Source organism: Pongo abelii, chromosome 10 (assembly GCF_028885655.2).
Source record: "Pongo abelii isolate AG06213 chromosome 10, NHGRI_mPonAbe1-v2.0_pri, whole genome shotgun sequence".
Taxonomy (NCBI): Eukaryota; Metazoa; Chordata; class Mammalia; order Primates; family Hominidae; genus Pongo; species Pongo abelii.
This window is the reverse complement of record NC_071995.2, coordinates 132,053,457-132,081,140: the sequence shown is the minus strand read 5'-3', so window position 1 is coordinate 132,081,140 and position 27,684 is coordinate 132,053,457. Positions and strand designations below refer to the sequence as shown.

Genomic DNA, 27,684 nt, shown 5'->3' with positions numbered 1-27,684 from the left:
GTGTGAGCTTTGTTAGCTGGGCAGGTGGTAATGCCAGAACAGTTTTAAATACATGCTTACAAAAGAACGGTTTTCACTGTACATGGAACAAAACAGGAGGAGTACCCTGGTAATTTTCTGTGATGTATCTTATACTTATTTCACACTGAATAACAGATGTCTATAGTCAGATTCAAGGATAACTGTCAGCATTACCTTAAATCCAAACTCTGTCTGAAAGTTAAAACCATAAAACACCTGAAAACACTTCGTTAGGTTTGTATGTTTCAACAAAAAAACTACTCTTTATTTTTTATGTCAATATTGTAGTTACATTTTCAGAATCACATGCTGTGGGAAAAAATCAGCAAGTAGAAGGTTTATAATAAACCAAAAAATTTATTTATAACATTTTCTGAATTCATTTAAAAAACAAAAAGGAATCCCCCTTCCCTCAAAATAGAACCCTTTCCTACAGATTCCATCCAGTATGACTTTTCAGATATCTAAGGAGATTTTGCTACACTCTTTACAATGGTAGTTTTCCCACAGTGTAATTCTCTGATATAGGTTTGAAATATTGCAGAAAGTCACTCTACATTCATTTATACAGTTGCTTTTTCTCCCACAAGAGTATTAAAATTTAAGTATTGCATTATAAATGAAGGCATTCCCAAATCACTGTGTTTGTATCACTTTGCTTAAACATGAATTTTCTGATCTCCAAAGTGCATCTTTGTAAAGCTCATCCCTTGCCCATGCATTCTGTCCTGGTTGACAGATGCGGAATGAGAGCTAATCTCTGGCTTTCTCCAATCTATTGGATATGTATTCTTTCTTGGTAGGAATTTACACACGTAAAGTAAGGGAATCCTACCAAATGAAGTCTTCTCAACATTACCAGATGGAAGAATCTTCTCAACAATATTGATTTCACCTTGTTATTGAAAAAAAAAAAAAGAGTGGTTATTAACAGCTTTTCCACATATTCCTGGGTTTTTTTTTTCTCCAAGGTGCTGAATAAAGTGTGGGCCATATTACTTCACAGTCATCACTTTCACATAAGGCTTCTTTCCAAGAGTTCTCTGAAGTAAAAGTAAGGCATTATACTTCTTTTAAAAAAATTCCATACATTCAGTTTTTCTTTGCAGTGTAAATTCACTGGTGTTCAGTAAGGAATGAGTGGTAATTAAATGAATTTTCATATTCATAGGGGTTGTCAAGAGTGTGTGTCCGCTGATGTTTAGCAAGGTTTGAGCTCCAGCTGAAGGATTTGTTGCATACCTTACATACATAGGGTTTCTCTCCAGTATGAGTTCTCTGATGTAGAATGAGGGAAAAGCTCCGGCTGAAGGCTTTATCACATTCAGCACATGCATAGGGTTTCTCTCCAGTATGAGTCTTCGTATGTTGAATAAGGGATGCATGCCAAGTGAAAACTTTACCACATTCATCACATTCATAGAGCTTTTCTCCAGCATGAATTCTCTGATGTTTAATAAGGAATGAGTGACAACGGAAAGCTTTCCTACATTCATTACATTCATAGGGGGTTTTGGTTGTATGGATGCTCTGATGTCGAGTAAGGTGTGAGAAACGGCGAAATGCCTTCCCACATTCAATGCATTCATAAGGTTTCTCTCCAGTATGTGTAATCTGGTGGCGAATGAGTTCTGAGCCACTGCTAAATGCTTTCCCACATTTCCTGCATATATATTGTTTCTTTCCTATGTGAATTCTCTGATGTCGAGTGAGGTTGGAGGCACGGCTAAAGGCCTTTCCACACTCAGTACATTCATAAGGTTTCTCCCCAGTGTGCGTTCTCTGGTGTTCAATAAGAAATGAAAGGTAACTGAATGTTTTATTACAGTCCTTACACTCATGGGGTTTCTTTCCAGTATGTATCATTTGATGTTTCACAAGGTTTGAAATCTGGCTAAAGGTTTTGCCACATTCCTTACATGCATATGGTTTCTCTCCAGTATGAGTCCTCTGGTGTAACACCAGGGAAAAGCGTCGACCAAAAGTTTTTCCACATTCATGGCATCCATAGGGCCTCTCCACAGTACTGATATGCATATGTTGAGCCAGGGCTTCTTGATGAGAGACTGTTATTTTCCTAATACATCCCTGATTTTCTTGCAGCATCTCAGTATGATCTTTGCATTTCCAGCCTCCTTTAAAACTGGAATACACAGGGCCTTGACTTAGAATTCTTTCCATGATCAAATACTGGGATGAGTCATCATAAATGACATTTTTTGCTGAAAAGTCTTTGATCTCACCACTTGACTCTGAAACTGAAAGATACCAAAAAAAAAGTGAATGTTTCTTTTTCCTGTATTGAATAAAATAAGGCCATTTCTCCCTTCTTTAGCAACAGAATGAAGTTTTAAAAAATCTTATCAATAGCAGCTTTCACAGCTGTCTGTGACTGAAATCTGAGTAGTATGCCCAGAACTTCAGAAAAGATCAAATAGAGATAGACATATAGGTAAATAAGGAGAAAGAGTAAATATAAGTAATTGAAAGAGCAGGGAAAACAGAGCTGTCAGGAAGTATTTGTGAAGAATAGGTTGCTAGTCTCCTTCACCACCATTTAAACGATATTTACTGCCAGAATTATCTAAAAATGGCAATTTCATAATGCTGCTACTAAACGCTGTAAGTGTTCGTCAGATTGCACAAAGACATTAGATTCTGTTCATTTAGTGCCTTTGGAACATCTTATAATAACTTACTCTAAATGAAAAAAAAAGCGGTTTCTCTGAAAACTTGCCTATGATCCTCCAACTCTACCTTCTGAACTATTATGAAGCTCATATTTGGTACAATTATGTCTTTTCTGAGACCTATTTCAGGGTGTAATGTGGGAGGAGGGTAAGGATTAAAAACCTGACTTGGGCATTATGCTGATTATCTGGGTGACAAAATTATCTGTACACCAAACCCCCATGACACACAATTTACTCATGTAACATGAGTAACCTTTAACCTAAAATGAAAGTTGGACAGAAAAATAAAGTGTCTTAATAGCAAATGTGTTTGACAAACATAAGCCCTAATTTTCTCCATGCTGAATTTTAACGATGGACTTCATCATTTTTAAATTGGAACAGAATTTTGAAATAATATGAAGTGTCTCCTTAAAAATACATTCATACTCTTGGCCGGGTGCAGTGGCTCACGCCTGTAATCTCAGCACTTTGGGAGGCCAAGGCGGGCGGATCATGAAGTCAGGAGATCAAGACCAGCCTGGCTAACACGGTGAAACTCCGTCTCTACTAAGAATACAAAAAATTAGCCAGGTGTGGTGGCATGCACCTGTAGTCCCAGGTACTCAGGAGGCTGAGGCAGGAGAATCGCTTGAACCTGGGAGGCAGAGGTTGCAGTGAACTGAGATTGCGCCAGTGCACTCCAACCTGGGTGACAGAGCGAGACTCTGTCTCAAAAAAAAAAAAATTCATTATCTTCAGGAAATTCTTATTAGGAAATCTACACTTAAGTGTATAGAGGTAAAAGGCCATAATATATAGAACTTATTCTCAAATGTTTCAGAAGAAAAATCATATGCCAAATGATAAGGCAAATGTGTATAAGCAAAGGTGAATATGGACATTCTTTGTACTATTCTTATAACTTTCACATAAGCTTAAAATTCCCAATAACATCTAAAAATGCATTTTTCATTTCAGTCAAACGTACGTTGGCACTTTGGGAAAAATGTTATCTGTTATCGCTCTCACTGTAAGCTTTTAAGGAAAGGTAAACAGACTGTTTCTTTGATGAAATATTTAATTCATATCTCAATAATGGATCAAGATCTGTACACCTATATAGTAGGTATACAGAATACATGAAAGATCAAGATGGGGAGGCAGTGAAACAGCTGTTAAAATAATTGTGTCAATGCAGATAAAACTTTAAATTTCTTTCTTGCCTCTTCTTTAAACCAATTCTGTATCTACTGAGTACCTCAATAAGAGCTCTGTAGATGTAAACTGAGTAATTCTTTTCAGGAACTGAGAATATACACAGGGAAAGAGAACACAGAAGAAAATATTGATGTAAGACACAAGAGCAAGTTCATTATACTTAGGGTAAAAATTGTATAAAAGACCAGAGATAAGATTTAAAAATCCACTGCAATAAATAAAGGCTTCATCTAGAAATGCTTCAAGGAAACTTGTTGGGAACTGAAATATACCAAGTGAACCTGGACATTAAAAAAAAAATAGAAAGCTGTTGGGGCCAGGTGTGGTGGCTCATGCCTGTAATCCAAACACTTTGGGAGGCTGAGGCTGGAGGATCACTTGAGTCCTAGAGTTTGAGACCAGCCTAAACAACATAGTGACAAAGTGAGACCCCTTTTTTCTTTACCAAAAAAAAAAAAATTAAAACTTAGGCATGGTACTGTGCATCTGTACTTCTAGCTACTTGACAGAGTGACCTGGAAGGACTACTTGAACCCAGGAATTCAGGCAACAGAATGTCACCCTGTCTTAAAAAAAAAGGGGGGGGGTGTTGGACAGGTACGATGTTATTGTTAGATATGAAGAATAAGCTCAGGTGTTCTCTTGCATGGTAGGGTGATTATAGCTAATAACAATGTATCTTTCAAAATAGAAGTTTTGAATGCTCTTGTCACATAGAAATGATACACATTTGAGATAATGGATTTGCTAATTAACTTTATATGATCATTATACAATGTATACATGTATTGAAACATCACATTGTACTTCATAAACATGCACAGTCATTGTGTCAAAAAGAAAAAAAATGGGGTTAATTGCACAGATTTAGTGTATTATTTGCCATATTTCTCACAACAGTGAGTAAAAAACACAATCAAGAAAACAATGTTCAAGATATAAAAATAGAATGCTAATTACATATCCCTTCACACACTTCCCTTCCTCAATCACCTCACCTCTTCCCATCTCCTACTATACCTCCATACTCTTTTTAGTAGATGCCAAATGGATTTGAGGAAACTCAGTACTTATTAAAAGCCTATAGATAGAAGGTCTCTTTTCTTTTTTTTTTTTTTCTGTAAGAAACGGAGTCTCGCTCTCTCACCCAGGCTGGGGTCCAGTGGCATGATCTTGGCTCACTGCAACCGCCGCCTCCCAGGTTCGAGCAATTCTCCTGCCTCAGCCTCCCGAGTAGCTGGGACTACAGGCACACGCTGACACGCCTGGCTAATGGTTTATTTATTTATTCATTTATTTATTTATGTATCTTAGTAGATATGGGGTTTCACCGTGTTCCCCAGGCTGGTCTCAAAGTCCTGAGCTCAGGCAGTCTGCCCACCTCGGCCTCCCAAAATGCTAGGATTACAGGCATGAGCCACCAAGGTTTCATTCTTGATGTAATAAAGGATTCCTTTGATAAACCAGCAACTAATATACTCCAAGGAAATTTTTTAGATGTATTCACTCTTTTCTTGGGAAAACAGCCTAATATCTTCTATCGCCAATGTTATTTAAGATCAATACAGGAAGAAGGAAATTATGGAAAATTATGACAGGGAGACTTGCAGTTTCCAGTCTGACTTACAAGGATCTTAGAAGTCACTACTCTGTCCTAACAACAAGTAAAAAGTTGAACAAACTAAACTCTTGTAAGATCCCTCAGAGAAGTGCAGTTAACAGGGCAAACAACTGCCCCCAAAATGAGACAGGAAGATACGGTGACAACTCACCAGAAAAGAAACCCGCAAGCAGAAACCTCTGCAGGAACCAGTAACTGATGAATAGCTGGAAGCTCAATGTGGACAAGTCTGGTTCAAAACTCTAGTCATGGGTGTCCCTAGGGTTCTGTGTTTTACCTCCAGGAGCTCTGTCCGGTGTTCAGAGTGAATATTGGAGAAAAATTCCCTTGTGTTTTTGGAAGGGCTAAGATAAAAATAGCCATTTTTTAAAAGAGACCAGAGTATTCCATTCTTAACAAGGCCTGCCCTCCGAGAAAATATTTTACCAGAGCCTAACCTGCCCTGGGAAAGGAAATACCAAACTCTAGCCAGCTCTAGCCTTCCACCAAGGGAAAGGGAAATATCCTATACTCTAGCCCCTTCTAGCCATCCTATCCCACATAAGGTGGAAAAAAAATTAAGAACTAATTAAGTTCTTAGTCCAGAAGCACAGGCTTACCATAATTTTAAGATTACAAAATGCTTCTCTTCCCCCAACACCTTACCACTACATTACGAAAGGCAGTTCCTTTTACTCAGTACATCATGTCCATCCTTCAACATAAAATTATGAGGTATACTAAATGGCAAAAAAAAAAAAGTTTGAACAGACTGAACAAGCATCAGAATCTGAGACAGATATGGTAGGAATGTTGGAATTATCAGTCCAGGAATTTAAGAAGCTATGATTAATATGCTAACAGTTTTGCTGGGAAAAAGTATACAAGATGCAAGATGAGATGGATAATATAAGGAGAGATGAAAATTTTAAGAAAGAATCAAAAGGAAATACTAGAAATAAAAATTCCTGTAATGGGCCGGGCGCAGTGGCTCACGTCTGTAATCCCAGCACTTTGGGAGGTGGAGGCTGGCAGATCACAAGGTCAGGGGATCAAGACCGTCCTGGCTAACACAGTGAAACCCCATCTCTACTAAAAATACAAAAAACTAGCCGGGTGTGGTGGTGGGCGCCTGTAGTCCCAGCTACTCGGGAGGCTGAGGCAAGAGAATGGCATGAACCCAGGAGGTGGAGCTTGCAGTAAGCTGAGATTGCGCCACTGCACTCCAGCCTGGGTGACAGAGCAAGACTCCATCTCAAAAAAAAAGAATTCCTGTAATGAAAATAAAGAATGCCTTCAATGGGCTCATGAGTATTCTGTGTAGGTATCTCAATAGAAACGTCCAAAACTGAAAAACAGATAAAATATTGAGGGGAAAAAAAAGGAACAGATTATCCAAGAACTGTGGGACAACTACAAATGAGGTAATATAAGCATAACAGAAATACTAATAAAAGAGAAGGAAGAACAGAAGCAGTCTTTGAGGAAATAATGACGGAGAATTTCCCCAAATTAATGTCATAAACCAAAACAAGATCCAGGAAACACAGAGAACACCAAGCAAGGTAAGTGCCCTCTCGCCCCCTACAAAAACCCCTACAATTAGGTATATCATATTCCAATTTCAGAAAATCAAATACAAAAAAAAAAAGAAGTCAAAGGAAAAAACCTTACCTATAAAGGAACAAGGCTGGGAATTACAGTAGTCCTCTCATCTGTAGTTTTTCACCATTTCAGTTACCTTTGTTCAATATTTAAAAGTATTAAATAGAAAATTCCAGAAATAATTCATGTTTAAACTGTACACCGTTCTGAGTAGTGTGACGTCTCGCACCATCCTGCTCCATCCCTCCCTGAATGTGAATCATCCTGGCATATCTATGCTGCGAATGCTACCCACCTGTTAGTCACTTAGGAGCTGTCAGATCACCTGTCAGATACCTGAGCAGTATCATAGTGCTTGTGTTCAACTGACCCTTATTTTACTTAATCATGGCCCCAAAGCACAAGAGTAGTGATGCTGGCAATTCAGATATGCCAAACAAGCTACAAAGTGCTTCCTTAACGGGAAAATGTGAAATTTCTTCTCCACTCAATAAGGAAAAACTCTCATATGCTGAGGTTGCTAAGATTACAGCAGAATGAGTCTTCTATTCATATGAAGAAGAAAAAAAGCAACTCAGCTAGTTTTGCTGTTGCACCTCAAACTGCAAAAGTTATAACCACAAGTGCATAAGTGCTTAGTTAAGGTGTAAAAGGGCCAGGCAAGGTGGCTCATGCCTGTCATCCCAGAATTTTGGGAGGCCAAGACAAGGGGATTGCCTAAGTGCTTGAGGCCAGAAGTTTGCAACCAGCTGGGCAAGATATGGAGCACCCGTCTCTAAAAAAATTTTTTTAAATTAGCCAAGTGTGGTGGCATGCACCTGTGGTCCCAACTACTCAGGAGGTTGAGGTGAAAGGATCGCTTGAGCCCAGGAGCTCGAGGCTGCAGTGAGCTATGATAACACCACTGCACTCCAGCCTGGGTGACAAAATGAGACCCTGCCAACAAAAAACAAAAAATGGAAAAGGCATTAAATTTTTGGATGGAAGACATGAACAGAAACATATTCTAACCAATGGCAATGAGGTTCAATACTATCTGCATTTTCAGGCATCCATCGGAGGTTTTGGAAAATATCCCCTGAAGATAGGGGAGGATTACCATACATCAGATCTTCTCAGAAACCATGAAAAAAAACAAGGAGAGTGGAGTGAAATATTTAAAGTGCTGACAGAAAAGAAAAAAAAAAACTCTCAAGCCCACAATTCTGTAGCCTGTGAGATTATCCTTTAAAAGTGAAGGAGAAATTACTCTCTTAGAAAAATAAAAGTTTTTTTAAGGAATTTGTTGCCAGTACACCTGCCCTGCAAGAAATGTTGAAAGAAGTTCTTCAGAGAGGTGGAAAATGATACAGGTCAGAAACTCAGACCTACGTGAAGAAAGGAATAGCATTTAAGAAGAAATAACTAAAAGTAAAATAAATATTTTATTTTTTAAAAAGACAGGGTCTTGCTTTATTGCCCAGGCTACAGAACAGTGTTGGGATTATATCTCACTAGAGCCTCAAATTCCTGGGCTCAAGCACCTCCCACCTAAGCCTCCCAAAGTACTGAGATTCCAAGTGTGAGCCACTGCACCCAGCCTTAGTTTTCTTATTCTTAATTAACCTCACAGATAATAGCTTGTTCAAAATAACAATGTATTGGCCGGGCACAGTGGCTCACGCCTGTAATCCCAGCACTTTGGGAGGCTAAGGCCGGCAGATCACCTGAGGTCAGGAGTTTGAGACCAGCCTGGCCAACACGGTGAAACCCCGTCTCTACTAAAAATACAAAAATTAGCCAGGCATGGTGGTGTGCACCTGTAATCCCAGTTACCCAGGAAGGAAGCTGAGGAAGGAGAATCTCTGGAACCCAGGAGGCAGAGGCTGCAGTGAGCCAAGATCATGCCATGGCACTCCAGCCTGGGTGACAGAGCAAGACTCCATCTCAAAAAATAAAATACAAGGCCGGGCACGTTGGCTCACACCTGTAATCCCAGCACTTTGGGAGGCCGAGGCGGGCAGATCACGAGGTCTAGGAGTTCGAGACGAGCCTGGCCAATATGGTGACACCCCGTCTCTACTAAAAATACAAAAGTTAGCTGAGCGTGGTGGCTCACGCCTGTAGTCCCAGCTACTCAGGAGGCTGAGGCAGGAGAATCGCTTAAACCCAGGAGGCGGATGAGCTGAGATAGCGCCACTGCACTCCAGCCTGGGTGACAGAGCAAGACTCCATCTCAAAAATAAATAAATAAAATACAAAAAATTAGCCAGGCATGGTGGCACACACCTATAGTCCCAGCTACTCAGGAGGCTGAGATAGGAGAATTGCTTGGACCCGGGAGGCAGAGGTTGCAGTGAGCCAAGATCGTGCCACTGCACTCCAGCCTGGGCAACAGAGCAAGACTCTGTCTCAAAAAAAAATAACAATGTATTTTATGATTATAGCTTACATATAAGTGAAATTAATGACAACAGTGATACTAAGGACTGGAGGAAATAATGAGAAATATTTTATTATAAGGTACTTGCACTACACATGAAGTGGCACAGTATTATTTGAAAGTAGGGTTAGATTATTTATAAATGTAGGCTGGGCATGGTGGCTCATGCCTGTAATCCCAGCACTTTGGGAGGCCAAGGCAGGTGGATTACTTGAGGTCAGGAGTTCGAGACCAGCCTGGCCAACATGGCAAAACCCTATCTCTACTAAAAATGCAGACCATTAGCCAGGCATGGTAGCACGCGTGGCTGTAATCCCAGCTACTATGGAGGTTGAGGCAGGAGGATCCGTTGAACTCGGGAGGTGGAGGCTGCAGTGAGGAGAGATCATGCCACTGCATTCCAGCCTGGGTGACAGAACAAGACTCCATCTCAAAAAAAAAAAAAAAAAAAGTATATTGCAAACTTTAGGACAACCATGAGAAAAAGAAATATAATCAATATGCTAAGAAAGAAGAGAAAATGAAATCATATAAAATACTCAATAAAAAACACAAAAGGGGGCCGGGTGCGTAGGCTCACGCCTGTAATCCCAGCACTTTGGGAGGCCGAGGTGGGCAGATCACCTGAGGTCAGGAGTTAGAGACCAGCCTGGCCAACATGGTGAAATCCCGTCTCTACTAAAAATACAAAAATTAGCCAGGTGTGGTGGCGGGGACCTGTAATCTCAGCTACACAGGAGGCTGAGGCAGAAGAATTGCTTGAACCCAAGAGTGGGAGGTTGCAGTGAGCCAAGATTGTGCCACTGCACTCCAGTCTGGGCTACAGAGTGACATTTCGTCTCAAAAACACACACACACACACACACACGAGGTTAGATGTGGTGCCTCATGCGTATAATCCCAGCACATTGGGAGACTGAGGCAAAAGGATCTCCTGAGCCCAAGAATTTGAGACAGCAGTGAGCTCTGATTGTATCATTGCACTCTATCCTGGGAAACGGGGAGACCCTGTCTCTAAAGAAATAAATAATTTTTTTTTTTTGGAGACAGAGTCTCACTCTATTGCCCAGGCTGGAGTGCAGTGGTGTGATCTCGGCTCACTGCAACCTCTGCCTCCTGGGTTCACACCATTCTCATGTCTCAGCCTCCCGAGTAGCTGGGACTATAGGTGCCCACCACCACACCTAGCTAATATTTTGTACTTTTAGTAGAGACGAGGTTTCATCATGTTAGCCAGGATGGTCTCAATCTCCTGACCTTGTGATCCGCCCACCTTGGCCTCCCATAGTGCCAGGATTACAGGCGTGAGCCACCGCGCCCAGCCAAAAAATAAATAAATTTTAAAAGTAAAGGTCAACTGTCTAAATACACTAACTTAAGACATTGTCAGAGTGCATCACAAAACAAGACCCAACTATATGTTGTGTACAAGAAACCTAGTTTAAATATGAAGATGCATATAGATTTAGAATAAGTGAGTACAGAAAGGTATACCATACTAACACTTATCAAAAGAAAGAGGAGTAGCTAAATTAATTTCAGACACAGCAGACTTCAGAGCAAAGTTAAAGAAGAGCATTGCATAATGATAAAGGAGTCAATACTCCAAGAAAGAAATCATAAAAATCCTTAGTGTGCATGTGCCTAACAACAAAGCATCAAAATACATTAGGCAAAGCCTGATAAAACAGCAAGGAGAAACAGATGAATGCACTATTACAGTTGGGGACTTCAACACCCCTCTTTCAGAACTGGACAGATCCAGCAGGCAGAAAATCGGTAAGAACATAGCTGAACTTAACAGCACCATCAATCAACTGATATCAGTAGACTACTTCATGCAACAGATTACACAGTCATCTCCAATTCCCAAGACATTCACCAAAATAGACCCTATTCTTAGTCATAACACACATCTTAACAAATTTCAAAGAATAGAAATCATATAATATGTGCTGTCAGACCACAATGGAATGAAACCAAAAATCAGTAACAGAAAGATTAAAAGGAAAATCTCAAAACACATAGATATTGAACAACACACTTCTAAGTAACACAAACCAGAAATCTAAAAAGAAATTCAAAAATATTTTGAACTAAATGAAAAGGAAAATACAACTTATTTCAGTGGGATAATTAGTGGGATGCAGTGAAAGCAGTGCTTAAAGGAAAATTTATAGCATTGAATTAATATATTGAAAAAATGTAAATTGTAGGGAAAAGAGAGAGCGATCAGACTGTCACTGTGTCTACGTAGAAAGGGAAGACATAAGAGACTCCATTTTGAAAAAGACCTGTACTTTAAACAATTGCTTCACTGAGATGTTGTTAATTTGTAGCTTTGCCCCAGCCACTCTGACCCAACCTGGAGCTCACAAAAACGTGTGTTGTATAAAATCAAGGTTTAAGGGATCTAGGGCTGTGCAGGACATGCCTTGTTAACAAAATGTTTACAAGCAGTATACTTGGTAAAAGTCATCGCCATTCTCTAGTCTCAATAAACCAGGAGCACAATGCACTGCAGAAAGCCGCAGGGACCTCTGCCCTTGAAAGTTGGGTATTGTCCAAGGTTTCTCCCCATGTGATAGTCTGAAATATGGCCTCGTGGAATGAGAAAGACCTGACTGTCCCCCAGCCCGACACCCATAAAGGGTCTGTGCTGAGGTGGATTAGTAAAAGGGGAAAGCCTCTTGCAGTTGGGATAGAGGAAGGCCACTGTCTCCTGCCTGCCCCTGGGAACTGAATGTCTTGGTATAAAACCCGATTGCACATTTGTTCAATTCTGAGATAGTAGAAAAACCGCCCTATGGTGGGAGGCGAGATATGTTTGCAGTAATGCTGCCTTGTTATTCTTTACTCCACTGAGATGTTTGGGTGGAGAGAAACATAAATCTGGCTTATGTGCTCATCTAGGCATAGTACCTTCCCTTAAACCTAATTATGATATAGATTCTTTTGCTCACATGTTTTTTGCTGACCTCCTTATTATCACCCTGCTCTCCTACTACATTCCTTTTTGCTGAAATAATGAAAATAATAATCAATAAAAACTGAGGGAACTCAGAGGCCGGTGCCGGTGCAGGTCCTTGGTATGCTGTGTGCCGGTCCCCTGGGCCCACTGTTGTTTCTCTATACTTTGTGTCTTATTTCTTTTCTCAGTCTCTCGTCCCACCCGACTAGAAATACCCACAGGTGTGGAGGGGCAGGCCACCCCTTCATAAATCAATCATCTACCTTCTATGTTAGGAAATTTTAAAAAGAGCAAATTAAATTCAAAGGAAGAAGAAATAAAAATTAGAGCAAAGGGCGCAGGTGCAGCGGCTCACACCTGTAATCCCAGCACTTTGGGAGCCAAGGTGGGAAGATCATTTGAGGACAGGAGTTCAAGACCAGACTGGACAACATAGCAAGACTCTGTCTTTACAAATAAAAAATAAAATATTTAATCAGGAGTGTTAGCATGTGTCTGTACTCATAGCTACTTGGAAGCTAAGGCAGGAGGAAGGCTTGAGCCCAGGAAATTTAGGTTACAGTGAGCTACGATTGTGGCACTGCATTCCAGCCTAGGTGACAGAGCAAGATCCTGTCTCAAAAAAAATAGGCTGGGTGTGGTGGCTCACATCTATAATCCCAGCACTTTGGGAGGCTGAAGTGGGTGGATTACTGGAGGTCAGGAGTTCAAGACCAGCCTGGCCAACATGATGAGACCCCGTCTCTACTAAAAATACAAAATTAGCTGGGCATGGTGGCGTGCACCTGTAATCCCAGCTACTCAGGAGGCTGAGGCAGGAGAATCGCTTGAACCCGGGAGGCAGAGGCTGCAGTAAGTGAGATAGTGCCATTGCACTCCAGCCTGGGCAAAAGGATAGAAACTCTGTCTCAAAAAAAAAAAAAAGCACAAATATTGATGAAATTAAAAATAGGATATTAATAGAGAAAAGCAACCAAATCAACCTAGTTCTCTGAAAAGATAATTAAAATCAATAAGCCTCTAGCCAGGCTAATTAAGAAAAAAAGATGTCATACATTATTAATATCAGCAATGAAAGGGGGCCTCAGTATAAATTTCATGGGCATAAAAAGGATAATAAAGGAACACCATGAACAACTCTGCCCACAAATTTGATAACATAGATAAAATGGACCAATTCCTTGAAAGACATACATTGCCAAAGCTCACACAATAAGGAGGAAACTATCTGAATAGGCCTTTATCTAGCAAAGAAATCAAATGAGGCTGCGTGCGGTGGCTCACACTTACAATCCCAGCACTATGGGAGGCCAAGGTGGGCAGATTGCTTGAACCTAGAAATTCAAGACTAGCCTGGGCAACATGGTAAAACCCCGTCTCTGCAAAAAAATACAAAAATGAGCTGGGCATGGTGGAGTACACCTGTAGTCCCAGCTACTTGGGAGGCTGAGATGGGAGGATCACCTGGGCCAGGGGAAGTTGAGTCTGCAGTGAGCCATGATTGCACCACTGCACTCCAGCCTTGACAACAGAGTGAGACCCTGCCTCAAAAAAAAAAAAAAATCAAATGAATAATTAATAACTTTCAAAAATGAAAGCATCAGGATTCACTGGTAAATTCTACCCAACATTTAAGGAAGAAATTACACCAACCCCCTCAATCTCTTCCAGACGACAGAAGTGGAGGGAAAACTTCCCCACTCATTCTATGAGGCCAGCATTGACTTAGTATCAAAACCAAAGGAATTATAAGAAAAGAAAATGACAGGCCAGTATCTCTCATGAACATAAATGTAAAAATTCTCAACAAAATACTAGTAAATTTAATCCAACAATGTATAAAGGGAATTATACTCCATGCCCAAGTGGAATTTATCCCAGGTATACAGGGCTGGTTCAACATTTGAAAATCAATTAATGTAAAATATAATCACATCAACAGGCTAAAGAAGTAAAATCACATAATATCAATAGAAGCAATAAAAGCATTAGCAAAATCCAACAACCAATCGTGATAAAAAAATAAAATCACATGATAATATCAATCATTCATTGCTGATGGGAATGCAAAACGGTACAATCACTTTGGAAGACATTTTGGCAGTTACTTACAAAACTAAATATATTCTTACCATATGACCTAGCAGTCACACTCCTTGGTATTTACCCAAATGAAATGAAAACTTATGCCCATACAAAAACCTGCACACAGATGTGCTTTATTCAAAATTGTCAAAACTTTGGAAGCAACCACAATGTCCTTAAGTAGGTGAACAGATAAGTAAACTGCAGTACATGCAGACAATGGAATATTATTCAGTGCTAAAAAGAAAGAGCTATCAAGCCATGAAAAGACATGTAACTAAAATGCATATTACTATGTATTATTATGTGAAATAAGCCATTTTGAAAAGGTTAATTCCAACTCTCTGACATTCTGGAACAGGCAAAACTATGGAGACAGTAACAAAAATCAGTGGATGCCAAGGGTTAGGAATGGATGATTAGGCAGAACAGAGAGAATTTTCAGTGCAGTGAAACTATTCTATATACAACAATGGTATTTGCAGGAAAAAATCTAGAAAGATTTAGAGCCTTCCTTCCTTCCTCCCTTCCCTTCTTTCTTCCTTCCTTTTTTTTTTAGACAGAGTCTTGCTGTCGCCCAGGCTGGAGTGCAATGGCATGATCTCGACTTACTGCAACCTCCGCCTCCTGGGTTCCAGCGATTCTTCCACCTCAGCCTCCCGAGTAGCTGGGATTACAGGCACACACCACCACACCCGGCTAATTTTTGTATTTTTAGTAGAGATGGGTTTCACCATGTTGGCCAAGCTGGTCTTGAACTCCTGACCTCAGGTGATCTGCCCACCTTGGCCTCCCAAAGTGCTGGGATTACAGGCGTGAGCCAGCACACCCAGCTGTATTTTTATTTGTATAATAAAGATAAAGAGATATAAATATACAACTTGACTAGCATTCCTATAGAGAAGCAATATAGAAAAGAAACGGGGGAAAGTTGCTTAAGAAGAAACAACAGGTATGCAACAGTTTTACAAAGAAAATTCAAAATTTTAAGAAGCTGTACAGGTAACTCCTAAATGTCTACTTTAGTTCAGCATCAGCATCATCTGGTCATTTGTTAGAAAAGCAAATTCTGGCTGGTCTGAATGCAGTGGAGTTTATAAGTCATTGATAACAACTAGTTACAGATTTCTTTGTTTCTCCTCCACTCACACTGCTTTTTTTTTTTTTTTTTGACTAGCCAAAAAAAAGAAAGAAATGCAAATTATTTGGTTCCACCCCAAACCTACCAATTTAGAGTTTCCAGGGTGGGGCCTAGGAATATGCATTTGAAACCTCTTGGCTATGATACTCAATTGCCTACTGGATTTATATATTCGTATCCCACAGAGACCCAAACTCAACAAGTCTCAATACAATCTTCCCTCCCCTACAAACTTGCTGATCCTTTTTTTTTTTTTACTAAGGAAACAATCATACCACCAAAAAGACTAATGTCAACCACAACTTCTCAGTCTTCTTCATGTCTGTCATCTAGCCAATTGCCAGGTCCTTTTGAGGCTACTTCTTCACTTTATTTCCAATCTGTCTACCTCCCTCAGCTCCCTGGATGCCTACATAGTTCAGGTAATGATTAGATCTACACTAGATTGCAGCAACAACTCTTAAATGGTAGCCCTGTTTACTTAAAATAATTCAGAGAAAAAAAGGGGCAGGAGTAAGACAAACACAATAAAATGTTAATCATTAAATCTGTAACTAAGGCTATATAGATTTGAGCAAAGAGAAAAATGAAAGAGAATTGAGAACCTAGAAACATACAAACACAAAAATTGACATTTAACTAATTTCAAAACAGTGAGGAAAATGGTTGATGTATCACAATAAATGATACTATGATAACTGGATCTCCATACAGAAGATAGCAAAGTTGACTACTAACTCACATGACAAAATAAAGTGAACAATGGATCGAAATGTGAATGGCAAAATAAGTAGGTTTTTTTAAAAGAAAATATAGGAAGATGTCTTCATCATAATCCCTTAGGAGGGAAAGATTCTTAAACAGGCTAAAAAAAATTAAACATAAAAGAAAAGATTGATAAATCTGACCACACTAAAATTGAGAATTTCTGTTCATCAAAAGAAGCTATAAAGGGTAAAAAAAAAAAAGCCACATGTGAAAGATTTTGAAGTACATACAATTAGCAAAGGATTTCTATCTAAAATATATAACTTCTACAAATCAATAAAAGAATCCAATAGACACAAGAGCAAAAATCTTCCAGATTCACTTCACAGATGGGGATACCTACATGTTCAATAAACATACGAACATGTTCGTATGCAAGTTTAAACCACAAGCTACCACTGCACACCCTTCTGATAGGTGAAAATTACGATGCCCAACAGGCATTCACTTATTGGGTTTGTGGGAATATAAGTCAGTCAAGGGTCTTTGGAAAACATTTTGGCATTATCTAATAACATAAAGAGATGCATTATCCTCCAACTTGGCAATTCTAGTCCTAGATATAAACCACAGAGAAACTTGTGCCAATATGTATCAGGATACAGGCACAGTAACAGCATTGCTTGCAGTATCTCTAAATGTGCAAAAAACTTAAGAAGCCCTCAATAGTAGAACGAATAAATTGTGGTATACTTACTTGTACAATGAAAAAAACTATTAGAGCAATTACGTTAAAAATTTTTTTAACTTTAAAAAAAATAGGATCTTGCTCTATTGCCCAGGCTGGAGTGCAGTGGCACAATCATAGTTCACTGCAGCCTGAAACTCCTCAGCTCAAGTGATTCTCTTACCTCAAACTCTCTAGTAGCTAGGACTATGGGCACATGCCACCATGCCTAGCTTTTAAATTTTTTTTGTGGAGACAGGGTCTCTCTATGTTGCCCAGGCTTGTCTTAAACTCCTGGCCTCAAGTGATTCTCCCAACTCAGCCTCCCAAAGTATTGGAATTATAGGCATGAGCCACCGTGCACAGCCAAAAACATTTTAAAAATAATTTTGAGAAGCAAATCAATAAATACATTATAAATCTTTCTATATAAAGTTCACAAACACACAAACCTATAGTGAACACAAATGCAAACAGCTGATGAAACGATAAAGAAAACCAAGGAAGCTACTTTACCATAAAAGCAAAGAGATGATTAGCTTTATTGGAGGGTTAGGATGAGCACACAGAAGGCTCTCAAGGAACCTAGCAGTGTTCTGTTTACTGACCTTGGTCACATGGGTGTTTGCCTTATAATAATTTAGTAAGCTGTACATGTATGTTCATGCATTACTTCTGTCTGTGATATTTCACAATGAAAAAAATTTTCAAAACAAGATACTGGAAAGAACACATAAAAACTTCAAGAACTGTGTTAAAGTAGTAGAATTAGGCCAGGCACAGTGGCTCACGCCTGTAATCCCAGCACTTTGGGAGGCCTAGGCAGGCGGATGACTAGGTTAGGAGTTTGAGACCAGCCTGGCCAACATGGTGAAACCCCATCTCTACTAAAAATACAAAACTTAGCCAGGCATGGTGGCAGGTGCCTGTAGTCCCAGTTACTCAGGGGGCTGAGGCAGCAGAATCACTTGAACCCAGACAACGGAGGTTGCAGTAAGCTGAGATCGCACCATCGCACTCCAGCCTGGGGGGCAACAGCGAGACTTCGTCTCAAAAAAAAAAAAGTAGTAGAATTAGAGGCAACTTCCATGTTTTCCTTTTTCCTCACTTCCTTTGTACATGCTTTTATCAGTTTTGTTATTTTTTAATTCAAAAAGGACATTTTTCCTCATTTGCTCCCACTAAACAAAGTTCCCCTGCACCTGTTCCATCTCACTGCTTCAGCCCACATTAGTACCTCCTTTGCAAATCCTTCTGGACATTCTCCTAAGGGACTCCACAGCATTTCATATTAACAACCACTACTCTTCCTTAAAGCTACAGCTCAGCTTTCATGGCATCTGTTTCATCAGTCCTAAGCTGCTGCCTCCTAAAAAGTACGCATTCCTCCTTTTCTTTCTAAAAATCAGTGTACCTCCATTAAACATGTGCTATAGAATCAACTATAGAATTTACAGAACTTACAAAATTCAGAACTTACAGAATTCATCACCTTTTCTCCAAAACTGACCCTTTTTCTGTCTTTTGTTTCTCTACTACTATCTGTATCCAAATTACCCAAGCCTAAAACACCAACTGGAAGTTCCTTTTTTCACTGCTGTACTGCTAATTTGAGGATATCTAATGCAAGTTATTTAGACACATCACTAGGCCATGAATTCCTTGATAGTTATTACACTTTTGCACACCCTCTAGTCTCTGTAGCACTTAATAGAAAGTCTTGAGAAAGATTTGACAAGATTAAAATTTCTGTAAATATTAAGAGTGTATGTGAAGGAATAAATAAATATCAGTTAATCAAAGAGTAATGAGTTAATCTTTTCAAGGTGATTAAATAGAACAGCAAAATATGTACTTTTAATTTTTTTTTTCTTTCTCAGGTTGAATTTAGGCAATAGAAATATATGTCCATTTGAAGAAAGAAAGGAAAGAAAAAACAAAAAGAAATGAAATTCAGAGACCAGACAGAACTAACAATGGGAACAAAAAAGACACCTGTGAGAAAGTAGAGAAAGTATAAGGTAAGAACTGGTCGAGTATGTCAGCTGTTAGGTAATATAGAAAAAACAGAATTGGGTATGAAGTAGTCTTTTATGGAGTTGTAAGTGAAACTTCAGTCTTTATACCTCTGGTATCTTTTTTTTTTTTTGAGATGGAGTCTTGCTCTGTCGCCCAGGCTGCAGTGCAGTGGCGCGATCTCGACTCACTGCAAGCTCTGCCTCCCGGGTTCATGCCATTCTCCTGCCTCAGCCTCCCAAGTAGCTGGGACTACAGGCACCCGCCACCATGGCCGGCAAATTTTTTTGTATTTTTAGTAGAGATGGGGTGTCACCGTGTTAGCCAGGACGGTCTTGATCTCCTGATGTCGTGATCCACCCACCTCGGCCTCCCAAAGTGCTGGGATTACAGGCGTGAGCCACCACGCCCGGCGTATCTCTGGTATCTTTAAGGGAAAATTTTCCAATCAACATATTAAAAAGTATTCCTTTCTCATTGACTAATTGAGTGGTTTTAAAAAATTTCCCCATCAGCTTCCAACTCACTTACCTGAAAACAGATCTCTTTTCACTTCCCTTTTCCCCAGCCAGGGTTCTTTCCCTTGCTCCAGTAAGGAAACCACATCTGGCTTAGAAATGGAAAGACCTGCTTGCAGAAAATGAAATAAATTCAAGATCAGTCATTGAATCCTAAGAGGGGCCCCAAAAGAAATGTCAGATGTAAGTTTTTAAAATGTCTAAAAATAAGGTGCAGTTACATCCCCATCTTAAAACTAATTTTAAGAAACCCCATACTTCTCTTGGGAATATTCAGCCAGATAATTATAACAGCCACTGTAACGGTCAAATTTTGACTTGAGGGAGATGAAGAAGAATACTTACCCAGTGAGACCAGATGGCCATAGTTCTCCAACATTACACATCTGTACAAATCTCTTTGAGCAGGCTGAAGCCATTTCCACTCCTCCTGGGAGAAGTCTATGGCCACATCTCTGAATGTCACTAACCCCTGAAATGACAGACAGATATTTGCATGACCAGCACACATGCCCACAAACTCCCTCATCAAGGAATAAAATGAGTCTCACTGTGGAGGTTAGGCAATGTGTCTAAGTAGTAACAGTGGGAGTTTTCAGAATTCTGAGTAATTATATAATGAAGAGCCTAGCTCTTGTGTTTTGTTGTATAACTGGAGAAAAGGAGAAAAAACATAAATTATCTGTCCTGAGATAATTTACAATTTTATTCAAAATAAAGGATTGTACACATGAACAATATGGATTTTTGGCATTGGTTGTAAAAATTATTAAGATTTTACAGTATTCCTTTATGTTAATAAACAACGTATATTTTCCTTAATACCAGCCTATTTTAATATAATTCAGCCAGAATTTCTTCAGGGTAATAATTGGCTACAGCAGATAACAGCACCACCCTTCAAATGGAGCATACAGTCTCAAGTTTGTCACAGTCATCCCTAATCCTAAAGAAATACCTGTGAAACTTAGTGGTAATTTTAGCAATGTCACAGAACAAGGAGGATAAGCAATAAAGAATCTTGATTCCGCAAGAAGAGAATGTAATACCTCCCAGGACAGAACCTAAAGCACTTTCCCTCTGAGTTAGGGGGAATAATATATAAGCCCTTGCTTTGAAGCCTGGTTTTGCACCACTTGAGTGATCCACATTGATCTATAAGGCATGAATGGGAATTTAAAAGGTCTCAAACTAGTAGCAGCCCCAGATGGATGGCAGTTATAATTTACAGTTTTGAAGTTTAATAAAAAAGTGATTAAAGACTGTTGACTAATAAAGCAGCTGTTTCCTACACAGCAAGATCTGCAGCAGAGGTGGAAATTGGATTCCCCAGCAAAACTCAGAGAGCCTCTAAATTTGGAGATAAGTATGACAAAAAGTAGGGTAAAGAAGTGGAACTGAAATGAGGGACTCATTTTGAATAGTTGACCCTGTTATCCCCACTGCTGTGAAGCACAATTACCAGCCAAGCCCTTAGCCCAAATCAAAATAAAAATGTGTTCCTTCTGTCATGTCTGAAAAATGAGCTCTGTGGATTCAGAGATTTTGTTTTGGTCACTTCTGCATCCTCAAGACATAGAATGAGTTGCGCATTAGAATCACTTGGACGGACCCTTAAACTGCTGGGCCAAATTCCCAGTTCCTGATTCAGAAGGCTGGGGTAGGACTCAAGAATATTCATTTCTAATAAGTTCTCAGATGATGCTGATACTGCTGGTCCAAGGATCACACTGTGGGAAGCACTGAAAGTAGAGGTTCAGTAAAAACATATTGAATAAACGAATGAACGGGCACTGGAGTAACGTAAAGCACTCCTCATTCTAATACTGTGGGAAAGAGGAGGCAATGTAACAGCTGGCACCCTACCCTCTCACCCTAAAACACGCCAGCCAGGTCAGAAACCCCGCCCACATCTGGATAGCTTCCTGTCACTCTCTTCATGTATACTTAAGTATAAGCACCTGAAAAGGAGGAACAAGGGACAGGGTCCTGGGGTTCTGCCAGGCAGGTGGTTGTAGGAGAAAGAAAGCCACGTCCCAAGTCCTGAAAAACACGGCTGCACTTCACAAAGAAAAGTGGAAACAGGCTAAGTGGGTTGGCTCACTTTAGGCCAAGAGTTTGAGGTTACAGGATGCTATGATCGCTCCACTGCCTGGGCGACAGGAGGAGACCCTGTCTCTCTCTCTCTAAAAAAACAATATATATATATATATATCATTAGCTTACCTGAGACATAGCTCACAGAAGGGACGGAGGAGATCAGAAAAGTGTAAAATGGCAGACCTGGCAGACAGAAAAAGGAGCCCTGAGCGAACGGGCCAGCTAGGCCGCGCCCAAGTCACTAGATTCCCGCACTGGGGATTCCCGTGGCCCCCGCTCCGCGCCTCCCACGTAGAGAGCGGGGCGCCTTGAGAGATCGCGCTTGGACCACTGGCGCCGGCTTTCTCTTCCTGTCACGGCGCGCCTCCCCAGAACCCCTCACCTAACAGTGGCCACAGGACGGCGCGTTTCCGTGGTGCTTTTCGCCAGGTGGGCGTAGCGTTCCGGGGCTCCGGACCGAGTCACCGCCAGGGGCCATCTGGCGCAGACCGGGCGGGCTCCTTTCCTTGCCTACAGCCAACACAGGCCAGACGCTCAGCGCCGCCCCCCAGGGCCCCACTGCGGGCGCCGCAGGAATTGCGTCTTCAGAAGCCTCGCGGACGTCACCCCAACCAGGCCGCGGGCCTCAAGAAACTACAATTCCCAGAAACCAATGCGGCCCTGCGCGCAAGGGCTTTTTGTTCCTATTGGAACTCCCAGAGCGCCTCGCTGCCGTGCCCAGAACGCCAGGAGACAAAGAACGATGACCTGGGACAACTACAATTCCCAGACGCCATCGCGGCCCGGTGCGCCAGAGCATAGGGCTATATCCTCCCACGCCCAGAGCCGAGAAACAGAGAACTCGGGTCCTAGGCAACTACATTTCCCAGAAACAACCGCGACCCCCCCCCGCGGAAGAGTACACAGGGCTTTGCGTTCCTACAACTGCCAGAGTGCCTCGCGGCCACGCGAACAACCACCCGAGAAAGGAAGAACGCGGAACTCAGGTAACCACACTTCCCAGAAACAACCGCGACCCCGCGAGAGAGCATATGGCTTTCCCCGCCTCACTACAACTCCCAGGGTGCTTTGAAGCCATGCGCACATCATCGAAAGACAAAGAACACGAGCTTCAGGCAACTACACTTCCCAGAACCTCTAGCGACCCTGTGCAAAAAAGCGGAGGACTTTCTTCCCCTACTACGACTCCCAAAGTGCATCGCGGCCGCCCCCAAAGCCAGAAGACCAGGCAGGGCTCTAGCGACTACATTCCCTCAAACTCGTGCGCCGCACGCGAGAGGGTATAGGGTTTTCCTCCCCTACTACGACTCCCACAGTGCCTCGCTGGCGTGCACACACCGCCCAGAGACAAGGAACTGGAGACTCAGGTGACTACACTTCCCAGAACACACCGCGGCCCAGCAAGAGCCCAAGACCGCCTCTGTTAAACAGCTAGGATTCTTAACGACTGTTGAGTCAGTACTTCAGTCTAAGACCTTTTGCTACTGGAAAGGGGTCCGGATCTCAGACTCTAAGAGAGGGTTCTTGGATCTTGCACAAGAAAGAATTTGAGGTGAATCCATAAAATGAAAGTTTCACTTTATGGTGGGCAGTGAGGACAATCAGAGGTCGCTCTCATTGCTATCTCGGTTTTGATGGGTTTTAGTTGGCTTCTTTACTGCAACCTGTTTTATCAGCAAGGTCTTTATGACCTGTATCTTGTGCCAACCTCATGTCTCATCCTGTGACTAAGAATGCCTTAACCTCCTGGGAATGCCGCCCAGCAGATCTCAGCCTTATTTTAACCAGCCCCTACTCAAGATAGAGTTGCCCTGGTTCAACCGCCTCTGACAGTGGAAGATGTAGCAGTGAGGACAGCCAGAAGTCACTCTCATTGCCATCTTGGTTTTGGTGGGTTTTAGCCAGCTTTTTTACTGTAAACTTTTATCAGCAAGGTCTTTATGACCTGTGTCTCATGCTGACCTGCTGTCTCATACTGTGAGTTAGAACGCCTAACGGTCTTGGAACGCAGCCCAGTATGCCTCAGCCTTATTTTACCCAGTTCTTATTTAAGATGGAGTTGCCAGGCGCAGTGGCTCGCGCCTGTAATCCCAGCACTTTGGGAGGCTAAGGCGGGCAGATCACCTGAGGTCAGGAGTTTGCGATCAGCCTGGCCAACATGGTGAAACCTCCTCTCTACTAAAAATACAAAAATTACCTGGGCATGGTGGTGGGCGCCTGTAATCCCAGCTACTTGGGAAGCTGTGGCAGGAGAATCACTTGAACCTGGGAGGTGGAGCTTGCAGTGAGCCGAGTTGGCGCCACTGCACTCCAGCCTGGGCGACAGAGCAAGACTCCGTCTCAAAAAAAAAATTAAAAAAAAATACAAGGCCGGGCGTGGTGGCTCATGCCTGTAATCCCAGCACTTTGGGAGGCTGTGGCCGGCGAATCACAAGGTCAGAAGTTTGAGACCAGCCTGACAAACATGGTGAAACCCCATCTCTACTAAAAATACAAAAATTAGCTGGGCCTGGTGGTGCATGCCTGTAATCCCAGCTACTCCGGAGGCTGAGACAGGAGAATTGCTTGAACCTGGGAGACGAAGGTTGTAGTGAGCTGCGATCGCGCCATTGCACTCCAGCCTGGGCGAAAGAGCGAGACTGTGTCAAAAAAAAAAGCCCAAAACAACAACAACAAATAATAATAATAATAATAATAAACAAGATGGAGTTGCTCTGGTTCAAGGACCTCTGACGCTTTCTCTTCATATAACTGTAATAACCAGAATCCTTGCAATGCTCCCAGGTCGCCTTGAAACAGTGGTCTCAGAGGATGTGACTCCGGGTCCCTCGTGGCCTTATGGAGCGACCCAGTCTCTACCTGGTACCGGCACAGCCACAGCTTCTCCCTTTGGGATTCCCCCCGCCCCTCGAGCATTCTCATGTTACCTGAGAAGGAACGCTGCAGCGGCCCTGGTTTTTCATGTACTCCAGCTCGAGCCCTCCCCCAGAAGCCTTCTGGAAAGAGGCACTGGATTGCATCTACAGGGGCTGGACACCCAGTGACCTGGGGGCGCCTGTACTCCCAGCGTTGTGTGGGGCACTGTCCTGGGCACATAGGAGAGGTTTTGGGGAAGCAAGCCAGTCACATTCCTGTCCTTGAAGAGCACCAACTTTATGCTGAAATATGAGGTTACAGAAGAGTCAACCCACTGAATCAAAGAAGTATTGTTCCGGGTCGAGAGAACAGTTAATGAAAAAGAGAGACAAAAAAGAAAAACAGCCCATTATACAAAATGGAAGAGGGCAAAAAAAGAGGAAATTCACTGGCCTGGTGAAAAGACATGAGACTGAAAAAAAAGTCCTTGTGAAGCAGCTTGGATGTCGCTCATTAAGCTGGGAAGACACATTAAAATTCGAAGGAGGATGTGCGTAATCATATTTGCATTCTACAGCCTGTGTTCATGGTGAACTGAAGGGAAGAAGGCCACTAGGGGCAATAGTTAAATGTTCTGGAAACTAATCTGAACTGTTGCAGAGAATGGATTGAAGGGATTGAGTTAAGAAACAATTTAAGGCCAGGTGTGGTGGCTCACGCTTGTGATCCCAGCACTTTGGGAGGCTGAGGTGGGTGGATCACAAGGTCAGGAGTTCGAGACCAGCTTGGCCAACACAGTGAAACCCAATGTCTACTAAAAATACAAAAATTAGCTGGGCATGGTGGTGCGTGCCTGTAATCCCAGCTACTCAGGAGGCTGAGGCAGGAGAATTGCTTTAACTCAGGAGGCAGAGGTTGCAGTGAGCCGAGATCGTGCCATTGCACTACAGCCTGGGTGACAGAGCTAGACTCCGTCTCAAAAAAAAAAAAAACCATTTAAACGGAGAATCTAAAGGACTGGGTGAGGAATTGGATATCATCCAATTAGATGGAAGGGAAGGAAGAGCTAAGTTTCTTGTTTGGGTGATATGTTCACAGAATTTCCTTCTTTAAAGACATACCACAGCCTGTCCATTCCTATGGTTTCAGCTTCCAGTTAGGCTACAGATGACTCACCCAGATCTGATAGCTATTTTGTTTCACTGAGATGATGAACCCAGGAAAAGAAACAAGTTCAGAAGAGAAGAAAATTAATTTGGGGACATGTAGAGAATGATGTGTGTATGTTTAAAACTGTATTAATATTGTCCAAATTATCCTTTCTAACCTGGAATCTTGCCAAAGATTTCACTTCATTTCCCCACATCTTTTCTTCACACCGAAGTCAGCCTGATTTTTATAAAGCAATTCTGCTCATATTCTTCTGCTTAACATAACTTGATGACTTTTCATTGTTCTTAAGTAAAGGCAAAAGTCCTTAACATGGTCCACTGGCTGCAGGATCTTACTCCCATCTTTTCAAGCTTTTCTTACATGACTTTCCTCCTCTCTAACTGCACTTTCTTTCCTCAAATGTCACGTGCCTAAGGATCTTTGAGCACGTTAATTCCATCTGAAAAAAAGGTGACTATCCCTTCACACCATAACCTCATTAGTTCATTTCAGGTCCTCTTTTAGATTTCAGCCCAAGCAAGTCTTGCTCAAAGAAATGTTCTTTGATCCCATTGTAATCAGTAAGGTCCCAGTGATTACACCCTAGACTTACTCTCGTTAGCATTTACTTAATTTGCAATTATGTTTATAATTATGTACTTACATTAGTGTGATTATTATGTTAGTGATTACATCACTAGACTGTAAGCACTATGAGTCTAGACACCATTTTGTTCATCACTGTACCCATAATGACTACTATGCTACTTGGTGCTCAGTGAATATTTATTGACTGAAGGAATGACACATATTATCAAATTGTAAATTTTATCATATTGTAAGGTAAAGTGAAATCATGTTTTAATTTACTTTTTATGATAATATGAAACTGATTATTGACTAGTGTCTATCTTCTGTGAAATAATGGTTCATAGCCTTTGCTATGAACCATTATTTTGCTATGAATCACTTTTCTGTTAGGAGTCCTATGTTTTTATTATTAATTTGTAGAAGCTCTTTGCATAGTGGGATTTTATGCCTTTTGTATATATGTTGCAAATACAGTATATTCTCACAAGTCATTACTTATATTTTCCCTTGTATGTAGTGAGGTTCTGTGCTATAAGCTTTTTTAAAAAATTTTGTTTCTCTAGACAGAGTCTCATTCCATCACTCAGGCTGGAGCGCAGTGGTGCGATCTCAGTTCACTGCAACTTCCACCTTCCTAGGTTCAAGTGATTCACATGCCTCAGACTCCCAAGTAGCTGAGACTACCGGCACATGCCACTGCACCTGACTAATTTTTTTTTCTTTTTTTAGACCTAGTTTCACTCTTGTTGCCCAGGCTAGAGTGCAATGATGCATCTCGGCTCACTGCAACCTCCTCCTCCTGGGTTTCAGTGATTCTCCTGCCTCAGCCTCCCAAGTAGCTAAGATTACAGGCACCTGCCACCACACCCAGCTAATTTTTTGCATTTACAGTAGCGAAGGGGTTTCACCATGTTGGCCAGGCTGGTCTTGAACTCCTGACCTAAGCTGATCTGCCCACCTTGACCTCTCAAAGTACTGGGATTACAGGTGTGAGCCACCGTGCCCAGCCTGTGCTATAAGTTTTTACGTAGTCAAATCTAAAAGTATTTTCCTTTCTGGCTTTTGAATTTCTCTGGTTTAAAAAGGATATTCATATACCAATTTTTTAAATATTTCCTACACTCTTAATTTTCTTTATATTTGGGTCTCTTTCTGGATCTTCTGTTTTGTTACATGGATCTCATTGCCTATTTCTGTGCCAATATTATATGGTCTTAATTACGGTAGCTTTCTGGTAAGGCACATTGTTGCGGGAAGTCAAGGACCCCAAACGGAGGG

The 27,684-nt window shown here is 41.4% G+C and overlaps 2 protein-coding genes and 1 long non-coding RNA gene across 6 annotated transcripts in view; 2 read left to right on the top strand and 1 right to left on the bottom strand.

Annotated features, from left to right (window-relative positions):
* Positions 1-19,423, top strand: part of ZNF891 (zinc finger protein 891) — a 42,083-nt gene extending 22,660 nt beyond the window's left edge. For both annotated transcript variants that reach the window (XM_063712391.1, XM_054528483.2), the window contains exon 3: positions 19,054-19,423. In XM_063712391.1, the coding sequence (XP_063568461.1) occupies positions 19,054-19,123 (70 nt within the window). In that variant the 3' untranslated portion in view covers positions 19,124-19,423. The remainder of the gene's footprint in view (positions 1-19,053) is intronic.
* On the bottom strand, positions 359-22,560 carry ZNF140 (zinc finger protein 140). Of its 3 annotated transcripts, none has more exons than XM_009248450.4 (5): positions 22,190-22,560; positions 21,934-21,990; positions 20,053-20,179; positions 19,721-19,816; positions 359-2,279 (listed from the first exon to the last, which is right to left on the bottom strand). In XM_009248450.4, the coding sequence occupies exons 2-5, from the start codon at positions 21,940-21,942 to the stop codon at positions 1,138-1,140; spliced, it is 1,374 nt and encodes a 457-aa protein (XP_009246725.3). In that variant the 5' UTR covers positions 21,943-21,990; positions 22,190-22,560; the 3' UTR covers positions 359-1,137. The 3 variants fall into 3 exon arrangements, with proteins under 3 accessions (XP_009246725.3, XP_009246724.3, XP_024113102.2); XM_009248449.4 differs by having other exon boundaries at positions 19,721-19,819; positions 22,190-22,446; XM_024257334.3 differs by lacking the exon at positions 21,934-21,990 and having other exon boundaries at positions 19,721-19,819; positions 22,190-22,438.
* The window catches only part of LOC129049373 (uncharacterized), a 20,121-nt gene continuing 14,965 nt past the window's right edge, over positions 22,529-27,684 (top strand). Inside the window, exon 1 of the long non-coding RNA XR_008512435.1 lies at positions 22,529-25,213. This is a non-coding gene — a long non-coding RNA (uncharacterized LOC129049373). The remainder of the gene's footprint in view (positions 25,214-27,684) is intronic.